The following is a 12,641-nucleotide window of genomic DNA, read 5'->3' on the forward strand; positions in this document are numbered from 1 at the left end:
AAATGCACAAATTGAAAAAAGTAAGAGGGTTTTTTCAAACAATAGAGAGGTAATTGGACATTTTGCATACATAATGAGAGATTTTTTTTTTTTTTTTGTTTTTGTTTTTTTGCACTTAACTCTTTTATATATATATATATATTTATTCCAATCCTATTGACATAAATCTATCTGATTTGTTAAGGAATTGAATTATTGAATTTAGATCGTAATCTAATTATCTAATTTTTTTTTTTTTCAATCCAGGATTCACTCTCCCACCACCACGGCCTACCTTACTCTAACCTACGCCGCAAAAGCCACCTGCCGGAGGAGAGTATTGTCGTCGAGGCCAAGAATGCTGTCGCCACGCCGCTTCAGTGCGACAGAGACATGCATGCCGACAAACCCAGCGGCGCCGGTGATGAGAACGGAGAGGCCATTTCCGAGCAGACATGACGAGCCGAGGACGGGACCTTCCTCTCTCAAACCGGGTCACCCCCGAAGCTTTCTGGATACTCCGACTGGATGAGTAGGTCGCTCATGGTGGAGAGGGCCGAAGAAGACTAGAGGGTGAGCTTTGGTCTTTTTAATTTTTAATTTTTAATTTTTAATTTTTTATTCTTTATTCTTTATTGGTTCTTTCATGTGGGTCTCATTTTGGTGTTATGGCCATTTTAACTGAATAATTTTGTTTGCTCAAAATCACCCTTAACTAAATATTTGATGATTTATCACTATAATTTTTCTGATAATGTTGAATTATGAAATGTTCTTCTGGGCCAAAGCTTAAAAAGCTATCCATCTTTTTGTAAGTTTAAAATCATTAAATTTAATATTCCTTGTCAAATTTTGTGATTATTACTTGATTTTGTACTGGGGTATGTTTTGATTTCATTCATAGGTATACTGAAAGTGATGATGAGTCATGTCAAATTTTGTCCTTATTGTTTGGGTTCGTAATTATTGTTTGTAAGTTGGAAGCTAGCTGTTTGCAACTACCGATCTTAAAGTTACTCATTTTTTCAAAACCTTATCAGGTGTCACATTCTCACAGATGTTGACTGGAGACGAAGTCCTTACCTCATATTCTCATAAACTTTTTCGCAGTCTGTTATTGCATTTTTAGAGGTCAGAGACTCATTGAAATACTCCTACAACACAAGGAAGTAACACTTCTTGTAAGGTAATCTCCACTCCCTCTTGTGTACTGTATCATTGCGTACTGAACAAATGATCATATTATTTATGTGAAATGATGGCTTGGATTTTGTTTCGGGTTGGGACTCGGTTAAGAAAATAATATTTTCAACCAGTTTTGTCTTGCTGGTTGTGAACTCAGATATTAGAGTCTCTTGAATGTAATATATAATAGTGTTAGGATTTGTGGGGTTGTGAACTCAGATATTAGGCTCTCTCGAATGTAATACATAATGGTGTTAGGATTTATGGTGTGGGATGAGAGAATACTAAAAGTTGCTTTATAGAGTGAGGAAGGAAAAATGTTAGGGGGTTGAGAACTTGTAATCTCCTGTTTTCTTTGCATAGTAAATGTATGTAGGCTATACCCGAATCGCTTAAATTTTTAGATCTTCTATGGTGTGTAGTTTATTTTTCTATTATTATTTTATTGTGTTCTAGTTCTGCAACGTTTGTTAGACTGTTGAAAAAAAGTTCTTTGTTGGATGAAGATTAACATCGAAAATGACCACATGATTGTCGTAATGAACTCTTTTAAATTAGTACATATTTTAGCACAAAAAATACATACAACTTCTATATCTGTTCATATTAAATTGGGAATTTGGGTTGTACAACTTATGTCACCGTGTTGTTCATATTAAATTGGTATTATTGAAAAACAATATTTTGAAAATATCATTAAACAAATCAGTTAAAAATATATGTTTAATTTGATAAAATTAAGTAAATTAAAGAAGAAATGTAAAAATTTGGCCGACCATTGTGATCTGCAGCAAACAAATGAATTTTAATACAAGTTTTTAATTGTATAATCTTTTTTTCATGCGCATGCTGGTATTTATATATTATTTTTAAGAAGAAAATGAGAGTAAAAAGCATATACACTTTTTAGAAAAATGTTGTTCAATCGTTTACAAATCATTGCCACTGTTAAAGTCTTTTAAATTTGTAAACATTAGATACCCATGACAAATATAAATAAATAAACAAACATTAGAAGCCCACCTCCCTTGACTCGACTTGATTCTATCATCATCAATAATGCCTGCTTCTTTTTGTGCAGCTTCACAAAGAAATAAACTATTTACTACTAGTATTGGTTCTTACCTAATTTTAGGAGCTCAAGAGCATCTATTTTGATCAGCATCTTTAATTTCTTGTTTTTTTCAAAGGCAACCAGCATCCTTAATTTCTCCCAGCAAGCAAGCAGAAATGGAGATTAAGGAACATCCACTGCTTCCTTTTTCTTTAGGTGAGAAAGGTCTGCAGCTTCCTGTTCCTAACCAAGAAGAAATTGATGGAGCTTTTCAGCGTCTAGAAGCCGTTCCTCATAGCATTGTCACTGAAATCCTGGGGAAATTGTCTTCTCAGATTCTCAGGGAGCTTGGAGTGGAGTGGGGCGTCAAGGATGCACTTGAGAAACTCGGAAGCATAGTTTCGACAACCACACCGGTGCTTACTGATGCAGCCAGGAAGAGAATGGAAAACGAGGAGATCGGTGAGTGGCTCGAAAAGTTCATTCTTGCAGTTTATGATGCCGATGACTTGGTTGATGACTTCTCCACTGAAGCTCTGCAGCGCAAAGTAATGATTCAGGAGGATAAGTACTGGGGAACAAAGAAGGTACGCATTTTCTTTTCGAGCTCCAACCAGCTTGTTTTTCGATTTAAGACGGGTCGTAAATTTAAGGCCATTAGGAAGGTACTACGTGCCATTGCAGAAAACAGGATCTATATTAGCCGATTAACTAAAATAGATCATGATGAAAGACGCTCTTCTCTATCCACACAAGTTGGTGATGAGAATAACTACATGATGGAGTACTACAATAGAAAGGAAACACTTTCTTTTTTTGTGCAACCAGCAGCAGCAGCAGATCAAGAAGAGGAAGTAGTTATTGGGAGGGAGGAAGAAAAATTGGATATTGTAAATAAGCTAGTGGACTGTGAATTTGACGTGTCGGTCATCCCAATAGTTGGAACCGCGGGAGTAGGCAAGACCGCACTAGCTAAATTAGTATACAGTGATGAGCGGGTCACTAATCATTTTGAACTGAAGATGTGGGTGTGCTTTTCTGATGTCTTTGATATGAAAATGATTGCAAAAGAAATGATAGAATCTGCAACAGGCAGGAAAGTACCTGAAAAACTAATTCATCATCATATGGATGGAGTAATTCAAGATCGCCTTAGGAAAGAAATTGATAGGAAAAGGTTCCTGCTTGTATTGGACAATGTGTGGAATGAAGAAGGTGATTTATGGCTACAGCTATCAGATCTCTTGATGGGTGGCGAGAGGGGAAGTAAGATATTGCTAACTACTTGTAGTGAATACAAAGTGGCAATGTATCCCACAATTTCACCATTACTTTTAGAACCCTTGCCGTTTCAGGCATCATGGTCCCTTTTTAAAATCACATTTCAACATGGGGAAGAGCAAAATACTGTGCCACATGTAGTTGAAATCGAAGAGCAAATTCTAAATATGTGTCAAGGTCTTCCTCTTGCCATAAGGGCTTTAGGAGGCCTACTACACGCTCAAGATGCAGATGATGAGTTGTTGTTGGCTTCCAAAACCCTTGAGCAAAAAATAAATGAAGAGAGGTTTTTTGTTTTACCTATATTGAGGTTGAATTACGACCATCTTCCCTCGTATCTTAAGCGATGCTTCGAATTCTGTTCCTTATATCCAAAAGAGCGTGTAATTTATAAGAAAGACTTGATAAGGTTGTGGGTTGCTCATGGACTTATTCAGCCAGTGGATAAAAATCCAGATCTGGAAGATGTTGGAGATTTGTATTTTCAGGACTTGTTAAGGAGGTCCTTTTTTCAATATGTTGAAAGAGACGAATGGGGTGATATAGTAAGTTGTAAAATGCATGATGTTATCAGTGACCTTGCAAGATTTGCTGCAGGAAAAGAGAATTTCGTTCTGAATTCAGATGCAAAAGATGTTCCTTCAACAATTCGTCATGTGTCATTTGCTTCCTGTGAAGGTATATCAATTGATATTCTGGCCAACTTGCGCAGAGCTAACAAGATACGAACATTTCTTTTGCATGGTCAACGTATAGGTTTTGGTGAGCCAAACAGTTTAGTTTCTGAAATACTAGAGCTAACAAGGTTGCGTGTGTTGGATCTCCATTGCTTGGGGATCAAAACAGTGCCAAGTTGCATAAGCAAGCTGCAATATTTGAGGTATCTTGATCTTTCTGAAAATTGTGCTATAAAGAGTCTACCAAGTTCCATTACTTTGTTGCAAAATTTGCAAACGTTAAAACTCTCTGGTTGTTGTCATCTGGAAGAATTGCCAAAAGAGACTAGGAAACTGGTTAGCCTTAGGCATCTTGAGCTTGATGGATGTATTGGTTTGACTCGTATGCCATATGGGTTAGGCCAGTTGACTTCTCTTTGAACATTAACACTTTTCGTATTGGACACAGACAACATTGCCTCTAAGCTCAGTGGTGGTTTGAGTGAACTGAAAGGACTAACCAGTCTAAGGGGATAGTTAACGATTGAACGATTGGGACGACCGTGCTCAGCAAGCACAACAGAAGAAGCCCAAATCGAGGAAGCAAACTTTCTGAAGGAGAAACAACACCTTCAGTCACTGCAATTAAAATGGACCAATGATGATGATGGTGGTGATGGTGGTGATGGTGATGATGACGATGACGCCAATGATGAGTTAGTTTTAATATTTGAAGGCCTCCAACCACACCCGAATTTGAAGAGGCTTTCAGTAACAGGGTATGGGAGTTTGAGTTTCCCAAGTTGGATGATGAGTAGTGGTTTATCCCTCCCAAATTTAGTCAAAATTACTATCGCGGACTGTTCCAGATGCGAACAACTTCCACAGTTCGGGCAACTTCATTTTCTCCAAGTTCTTGAACTTTCTCAGCTGGCTTCCCTAGAATACATAGACAACAGCAGCCGTACTAATGGTGGTGGTGATGAGTCACTTTCTTTTTCACCCTCTTCATCAACAGGAGGACGAGAACTAACGGCAACATTCTTCCCATCCCTGAAAAAACTTCTACTCAATGGCTTGACTAATTTGAAGGGATGGTGGAGGTGTGAAGCAGAAGAACCAATGGCATTTCCTTCTCTTTCGGTATCAGCCATCCAAAACTGTCCCAAGCTGGCATCAATGCCTCTGCATCCATGTGTTGAAGAACTAGAATTGATGCGGGTCAGTGAGAAGCTAGTACAACAACAGTTCACAATGATGGCAACGGCAACAATTCCAACAACGGACCCAATGTTGCCCTCTTCACTCTCTTCACAAGTTCCTCTTTCCAAATTGAAGTCTCTATGTATTCAGTACATTGATGATCTAGTTATTCTGCCAGAAAGGGCTATTGAAAGCCTCACTTTTCTCCGGTTTCTTGAGATCTCTTGGTGTCCTAGATTAACTTCTCTCTCAGAAGTGATGTGGCATCTCACAGCGCTTGAGAAGATGGAGATCAACGACTGCCCGATGCTTGATTTGCTGGAAGATGATAATGGCATGCATTTCAAAGGCCTTAGGAACCTAACTTCTTTGAAGATTAAAAGAATACCAAAATTGGTGCATCTCCCTGTGGGCCTTCAACGTGTTACCACTCTCAAATCTCTTTACATTGAAAGGTGTGTAGAGTTGATTACTTTAAAAAATTCGATTGGCAAACTCGAATCACTTCAACGACTTGTGATTTTTGATTGCCACAAATTGACATCGCTGCCAGACGGAATACGACATCTCACGTCCCTCATGTCACTGGAGATTGATGGCTGCCAAGAGCTTGATTTGTCTGATGGCTTTCAATTTCAAGGCCTTCGGAACCTAAGTTCTCTGACGATAAAAAGAAATCCAATGTTGGTGTCTCTTCCTGTGGGTTTTCAGTATGATAGCTCTCTGCAGTCTCTGGAGATACATATTTGTGAAAATTTGACAGCTTTACCTTACTGGATTGGCAATCTCAAATCACTAAAACGGCTTTCCATTTACGGCTGTCCCAAATTGGCATCATTGCCTGAGGGGATGCATGGCCTCACTGCATTAAAAGTTCTGAGTCTTCACAATTGTCACCCCAGTTTATATAAAAGATGCCATAAGGAAACAGGGGAAGATTGGCCTAAGATTGCGAACATCCCAAATGTTTCTGTGTGTTGATTATGCTTACAACAATGGTATGCCTAATAATCTGAATTCTTTGAAGTCAATAAAAGCTCAATCTTGATCTTCTTTCTTTTTCTAGATTTTTACATTGTTGAAGTTTAGTTGATTTTCGTACGTGGTAGGTACACAGAACTAGATGGAGCACGCATTGCTAAATTCAAAGACGGTTACACAATACATTTTACAAGCAGCAACATTAAGCTAGTAAATATCCTCTCTTCTGTAATTTTTTATTTTTTGTTATTTAAATCTATTTGACATATCTGATAGGAATGAGTAAATCATTATTGTCTTTTTAATGTGTTTGTGTGTGTAAATCGCATGGGCACTTTCCAGAAATGCTGATTCACCAAGAAGAGGAGCTATAGGTCCGCTTTCTTGATCGTTGGGTCTATATCCTGTAAAAATAGATATTATAGTGAGTTATTCCAGGTACAAATTCTTTCTTGTCATTTTAAATTTCTTTTGATTGATATTGTTTCTTTCGAACCAAAAATTATTTAAATTGTCCTTTTTATTCAATTTCTCTCTCTCTCTCTCTCTCTCTTCACAGGATATGTTGGATTTTCAGTTTGTGCGCAAGCACATCATTGGGGTATAGTTGTAAGATGTTTCTTCTCACCCCTTCCTTTCATTTATTTATTTTGTCGTAACTAAATGATGAAAGGCCAGCTGATCCATTTTCCTAGTTGTGTTTCTTTAGACTTGAAAACAGCATTAACAAACTTATGCTATCCTTAAATGAATATCATTTGAGTGTCATCATAATAATCATCATCATCAATACTTCATCATCATCTTCTGTTAATAGTCTATATTTGTATATAATTCTTATGAACAGGGAAAGAGCTCTATTGTTCCCCAATATAAGCTGCTAAGTTATTAGAATGCAAGATATAGACCCATGGCCAGATGGGTACTTCATCAAGTTTACTTAAGCTGGAAGGTTATCTTTTCGAAGCTCCAGTTTTGGGGAAGTGCCAGGGTAACACACTCAATTTTGCAATAAGAATTGTTTCTTTCATTTTCAATAAAATTCAGATAAAATTAGCCAGTATTTCTTTAATATTTGTTGAATAACTCAAGTTTGTGTGGTAGTACATCCTAATTACTTGGGACCAGTGGTGATTGATTAGACATGTTTACTAGGAGGAGTTGTGGGAAGGGAACCTACACGTTACTTGTTATATAAATCCTAGTTGTAGTAAGAACTCCTGTTCCAAATAGTCTGAGTGTTTCCCCTGCGCTGGAAGGGCTAGAGAACTGAGTCTGGACTTGTATAATGTATGAACTGAATAATAATTTAGATCTTGACATGGTAAATCAGAAAGGAGCATGAATTCACTAAGATTTGGAGAAGCCCAGTCTGAAGAGCTGATACTAAATGGTTCAAGAAACTCTATTATTCATCTTTGGAGCATGAGCAATTTGATATTCCGTTGAGAGAAATAATTGTATGGCCCTCAAAAAACAGAAGGAAAATGACTACCTTTCTTTTGCAAACAGCTAGTATTCATGAAGTAGGATCCATGCACATTCATCTCACGTAATGTGTAACCTCAAAAGTTTTTCTTTCATGACCATCAACATTTGATCATGCTGATATTCTTATGGTCATAATTGTTATTCTTCTTTCTAGTGACTTGGACTGAAGCATGACTCAACTGAGTATGGGCAATTTGAGTGTTTCATTGTTCCTTCTGTTGATGGAAAATTTGAGTTGTTGGGCATGTAAGTTGCATTAATTTCTTAGATCTTAGTCCTTTGAATTTTGCTTGTTCTATTTTGAATTACTGATTTCATTTTGCCTTTAGCAAGTCCAGTGTCTCCCTCTTTACTCCCGAAAGCTTCTCCACATTGTTCGAGGGCGCCCCAAGTATTCGAAAGATGCTAAAAGGTAATTGTGATATTGGCGATGTTTCATGTATTGGACCCCCCAAATGGGCAATACTTGCTGCAATATTGTGTAGAATTTACCCTAATTAAGTTCCTTAATACTTCTTTCCAATTAAGATCTGTTTCAAAAATCGTATGGGAGATATTGCTTCTATAAATTGCTAAAAGTAGTTATCTGTGCAACAACTGACATTATATAGTTGTCTTGAGTGAAGAAAGACATCGTAGTCACACACCTTTGGTGTCTATGCCAATTCTATTCTTCTTTTCTTTTGGCAGTCTTATCCTCCACCCATATCCTTTTTGAGAAGTGAAAACATGCGTTGAAGTTAGTGTTGAAAGAGAAGGTAATAGAGAAGACTGTCTGGGAAATTTTTAATCTCCTCTCATCTTGTAAATATATAACAAAAATGTTGGAGAATAATTATAAGAGTTATTTAAGCCCTTAAATCACTCTTTGACAGAATGTTAACATTGCTATACTTGGGCGACAAGCTGTTGCCATATTTGTATTTGACTTTCTATGTAATTCCTTTAGTATAAAATACTTGTAAAGCAAGAAATTTCTATTCTTTAACTACAAGTCTTCCCCAATTCACCTGTAAATAGATGTGGTTATTGTAAACAAAATCAAGGGAGAATGTAATGAAAGAGATGTAGCCCTTTGGGCTTTGTGTATTGTGGATGTAAGCTGTAGTGGTTCAACCACGTATATCTTTTTGTTCTTCATTTTCTATTTCTCTCTTCAAGTTTTATTTTTCTTTTAACATGGTATCAGAGAGTCAATACAAAAACCTTCCATTTTTTGGGTTGAAATCGGGTGGGTCGCAAGCAACCTGGGCCGAAATAAGATTTGGACCACAACATCATAAATCTCTACCTTACATGCCCCTGAGGGCTTCAGCAACACAAACACCAAAGTAGCCCCTTGATAGTGTTTGAACTTGACAATCGAGAGTGACCTTAGTCATTATATGAGCTTAGATTCTCTGTTCCAATCTTTCTCACTGCAATAGCGTCCTGTGCAATCACATCTCTAATGAAGTGCAACCTGATATTAACATGTTTGGTCATCTAAGAACATCTACCTTTTAGTCTTGCGACCTGGGGCGAAACAAAATTTTGGCCATAACATCACTAATTGTTTAGTTGTAGAGAAAATCAGTCAACTAATGGTGACTCTCTCGCCTTACCTTAAGCCCTTGCCTCTCTAAAGTATTCCTGTAATTCCTCATTGAGTGATATTGAAAAGGAAGGATAGGTGATACACTATTTACCTGAAGTAATAAAATTATTAGCCAATCCAAGGAAAGAGGATATTTATCAAAGAGTTCCAACCCACTAAAGTCAAAGGTGTTCCTCATGTCAAATTTTAGTGCACAATCTTCTAGGTGAGGATGATTGTTTATTATAACCCCTAAGATAAGAGTATATTATCATTGATTTTCATACTGGATGTAGTTTAGGAGACTTCAATGATGAAGGGCAGTATGAGATGAAATTGGTTGGCTATGAGCTTTGATGTGCATAAGAGTGCGGATTTGACATTTTGGGACCATGGCTATACAAGTGGAATTGACTTCTTTAAGTAACTTACCTTTAAAGAATAATTTTTTAATAGTTTGGGCTGTGTATGGTTGCATGGAATTGAAGCTTTCGAATTGGAATTGGAATTAGAATTGGCGAAAATTTTGGTTTAATTTTCTGAATTGTTTTTCTCCAATTCTATAATTTCTAATTCCAAGGTGTTTATCCCATTATTTTTGGACAAATGGAAAGACGACATGTGGCTTGCCACACCGGATTATTGCCTAATTATTTGAAAAGGAAATTATATTATGGTACTAGGAGACATTAAAGTTGACTTTGTATCATACTGCCATATAGACTCACGCATGAGGTGAAAATCAAGAGAGAAATTTTCTAGTAATAAGGAGGATGCATGTGGCGAGTTCCATTATTCCAATGGAACTTGCCACACTAAATCACAATTTCGGCAAGTTTGGAAAGGAAGGTCATATTGAAGCACATATATGACTTCACGTAGTAATCCAAGGCAAAGACCATTAGGCCAATCATATTCCGCCACATGGAGTCCTTTAAGTTAAGAATATGGTGAGTCTTGTAAGACTTGCCACACTGGATCAATGTCCCACAATTTCCTAATGATTTGGAAAATAAAGATTGAATGGAAATATTACTATAAATGCAACCTTACTCAATTATTCAAAGTAATACTCACGTAACTACTCACCTATTGCCGCATGGAGTCTATGAGATAATGGTGTTTGTAAACCAATAAGAGAGTGACATATGGCAAGTTCCATGGAACTAACCATGATATATCAATTCTTTTAAGAATTAGGGATATAGAAGGTGACGAGGTCGCTTGTAAACGCCAAACTAAATGTAGTGAATGTGTGGTTCAAGAAAAGCCTTTTATGTCAAATTTAAATTTATAAAAACCACTACCAACACTACTACTAACGTAGCAAGAGTGAGTAGGGATCGTCCCAAGGGATTATACGTGTTGGAATTTCAACTTCGACTCTAGCGTACCAAATGATTGCAAAAGAGAGTTGGGTTGGTTGATTACTTCTAGAAAAGAATTAATTAAAATGCAATAAAAATAAAACTAAGTAGAGATAGGGATTTAAGAGATGAGAAGAGAGGACTTAGGGTGTTCGAATCACCACTAAGTTCATGTAATTAACCACTTGTTTTCCATTAATGGGGAATACATTGTTGTGAACAAAATTGGTTCGACTAGCAAAGGTGACTCAATAAGTGTATAATATCTAAACAACATGTGAAAGGCCACAATATAGCTATTGGAAGAGGAATATATTGTCTAGACAACATGTGAAGAGAACAAAATATCAAATCAAGTCATTAAACATTTCATTAAGCTCATAGTCCAAATAATTCACAAGGATGACTTAGTTAAACATGTATTGTCTAAACATCATGTGAGAGGCCACAATATATCTATTGGGAGAGGAATAAATTGTCTAAACACATGTGAAAGATACAACATATCATAACTAGTCATTAATCCTTCATTAAGCTTAAAATTCCATTACACCATAATATTAGAGCATATGCTTCTTGCATTCAAAAATATGGAACATCAAAGAACAAGCATGAATTGTCTCCCTATCTAACACTACACTACAATTACACTACCAGCATGAAAATAAACTAAAGGAGAGGCATAATCCATTAAGGAATAAGTATGAACCATTAAGAGACATAACAAGAGCATTCCATTAAGCACTAATGTCTAGCCATCACTAGATTCTCAATTAACCACACATAGACATGCAATTAATATAGAAAAACTAGTGTAGAGATCAATTCCCCAAATAATCACACATAAGACAACATGTAATTAAAATAGAGAATCAATGGAAGAATTAACCCATATGAATCATGTGAGACATAATTCCTAATTTAATCACACATAGACATGTAAATAAACTAGAGAATTAATAGGAAGAATTAGACTATGGAAATCATAGAAATATACCAAGATTCATGAAATTCACAAGGCTAGAACACTAATCACAACAATATATATATAAATCCCCAAAAATAGAAATACAAGGGTTTAGATTACACAAGACTTAGGGCTCATCCAAGCCCTAAGTGTAGATCTAGTCAATCATGGAGGAGGTGGATGTAGTTATGGAATCAAGCTCCAAACATGGCTCCATCTTCTTCTTCCTCTTCTTCTTCTTCTTCTTTTAAGCTCTAGAGATGGAGAGATAGTAGATTTAGAGAAGTGTTCTTGAGATATGCCTCCACTTCTCTCTTTTCTTCTAACCCTAATCTCTAACTTTTCTAGAGAGAGAAAATAAAAATTACAATATAGAAAATAAAATGATAAAAGCTAAAAATCCTCTTTTACAAATGGGTTGCTTCCCTTTATAAAGAAGGTCATTTTCTTAGTCACTAAGTCTAGGATATATGCCCAAAAATATCTAATCCCGCAACTTTTTGGTAGGTGAACTTTTGGGCGCGCACAGAAAAAGTGACAGCTTACTGCCAGCATGTCCAGTTCGATCGATCCAACTTATTTTCGATCGATCCAACTTTTTCGATCGATCCAACTTATTTTTCGATCGATCCAACTTTTCTAATCGATCCAACTTATTTTCGATCGATCCAACTTTTTCTACGATCCATCCAACTTTTTAGCTTTTCAGTATCAGCCTCTTTTTGCTCCAAATCAGCCTCTTTTTGCTCCGGATCATCGCTAAGACTTAGTTTGACTCCAAAAAGGCCTTAAGAACTCATTTTTAGCCCATTTTAACATTATTGACCTGAAATAGATAAAAACACAAATAAGTACTAAAACGGATAAATAAGATAGATAAAGGTCCTAGAATACTCAAGCT

The 12,641-nt window shown here is 36.5% G+C and overlaps 1 protein-coding gene across 7 annotated transcripts; it reads left to right on the forward strand.

Moving 5' to 3' along the window:
• The first annotated feature begins 1,029 nt into the window (after positions 1-1,029).
• On the forward strand, positions 1,030-8,927 carry LOC132300548 (putative disease resistance protein RGA1). 7 transcript variants are annotated; one of them, XM_059797676.1, is made up of 8 exons: positions 1,030-1,165; positions 2,355-6,356; positions 6,468-6,549; positions 6,682-6,777; positions 6,899-7,330; positions 7,985-8,076; positions 8,160-8,242; positions 8,521-8,927. In XM_059797676.1, exon 2 carries the CDS (start codon positions 2,395-2,397, stop codon positions 4,594-4,596), a length of 2,202 nt encoding a protein of 733 aa, XP_059653659.1. In that variant the 5' UTR covers positions 1,030-1,165; positions 2,355-2,394; the 3' UTR covers positions 4,597-6,356; positions 6,468-6,549; positions 6,682-6,777; positions 6,899-7,330; positions 7,985-8,076; positions 8,160-8,242; positions 8,521-8,927. The 7 variants fall into 7 exon arrangements, 6 of the variants coding, with proteins under 6 accessions (XP_059653659.1, XP_059653661.1, XP_059653656.1 ...); XM_059797678.1 differs by having other exon boundaries at positions 8,169-8,242; XM_059797673.1 differs by lacking the exon at positions 8,521-8,927 and having other exon boundaries at positions 6,899-6,948; positions 7,187-7,330; positions 8,160-8,375.
• The last annotated feature ends 3,714 nt before the right edge of the window (positions 8,928-12,641 follow it).

This window comes from Cornus florida, unplaced genomic scaffold, assembly GCF_030987335.1.
Source record: "Cornus florida cultivar Cherokee Brave unplaced genomic scaffold, ASM3098733v1 CherokeeBrave_3.0.0_Hap2_Chr03, whole genome shotgun sequence".
Classification (NCBI taxonomy): domain Eukaryota; kingdom Viridiplantae; phylum Streptophyta; class Magnoliopsida; order Cornales; family Cornaceae; genus Cornus; species Cornus florida.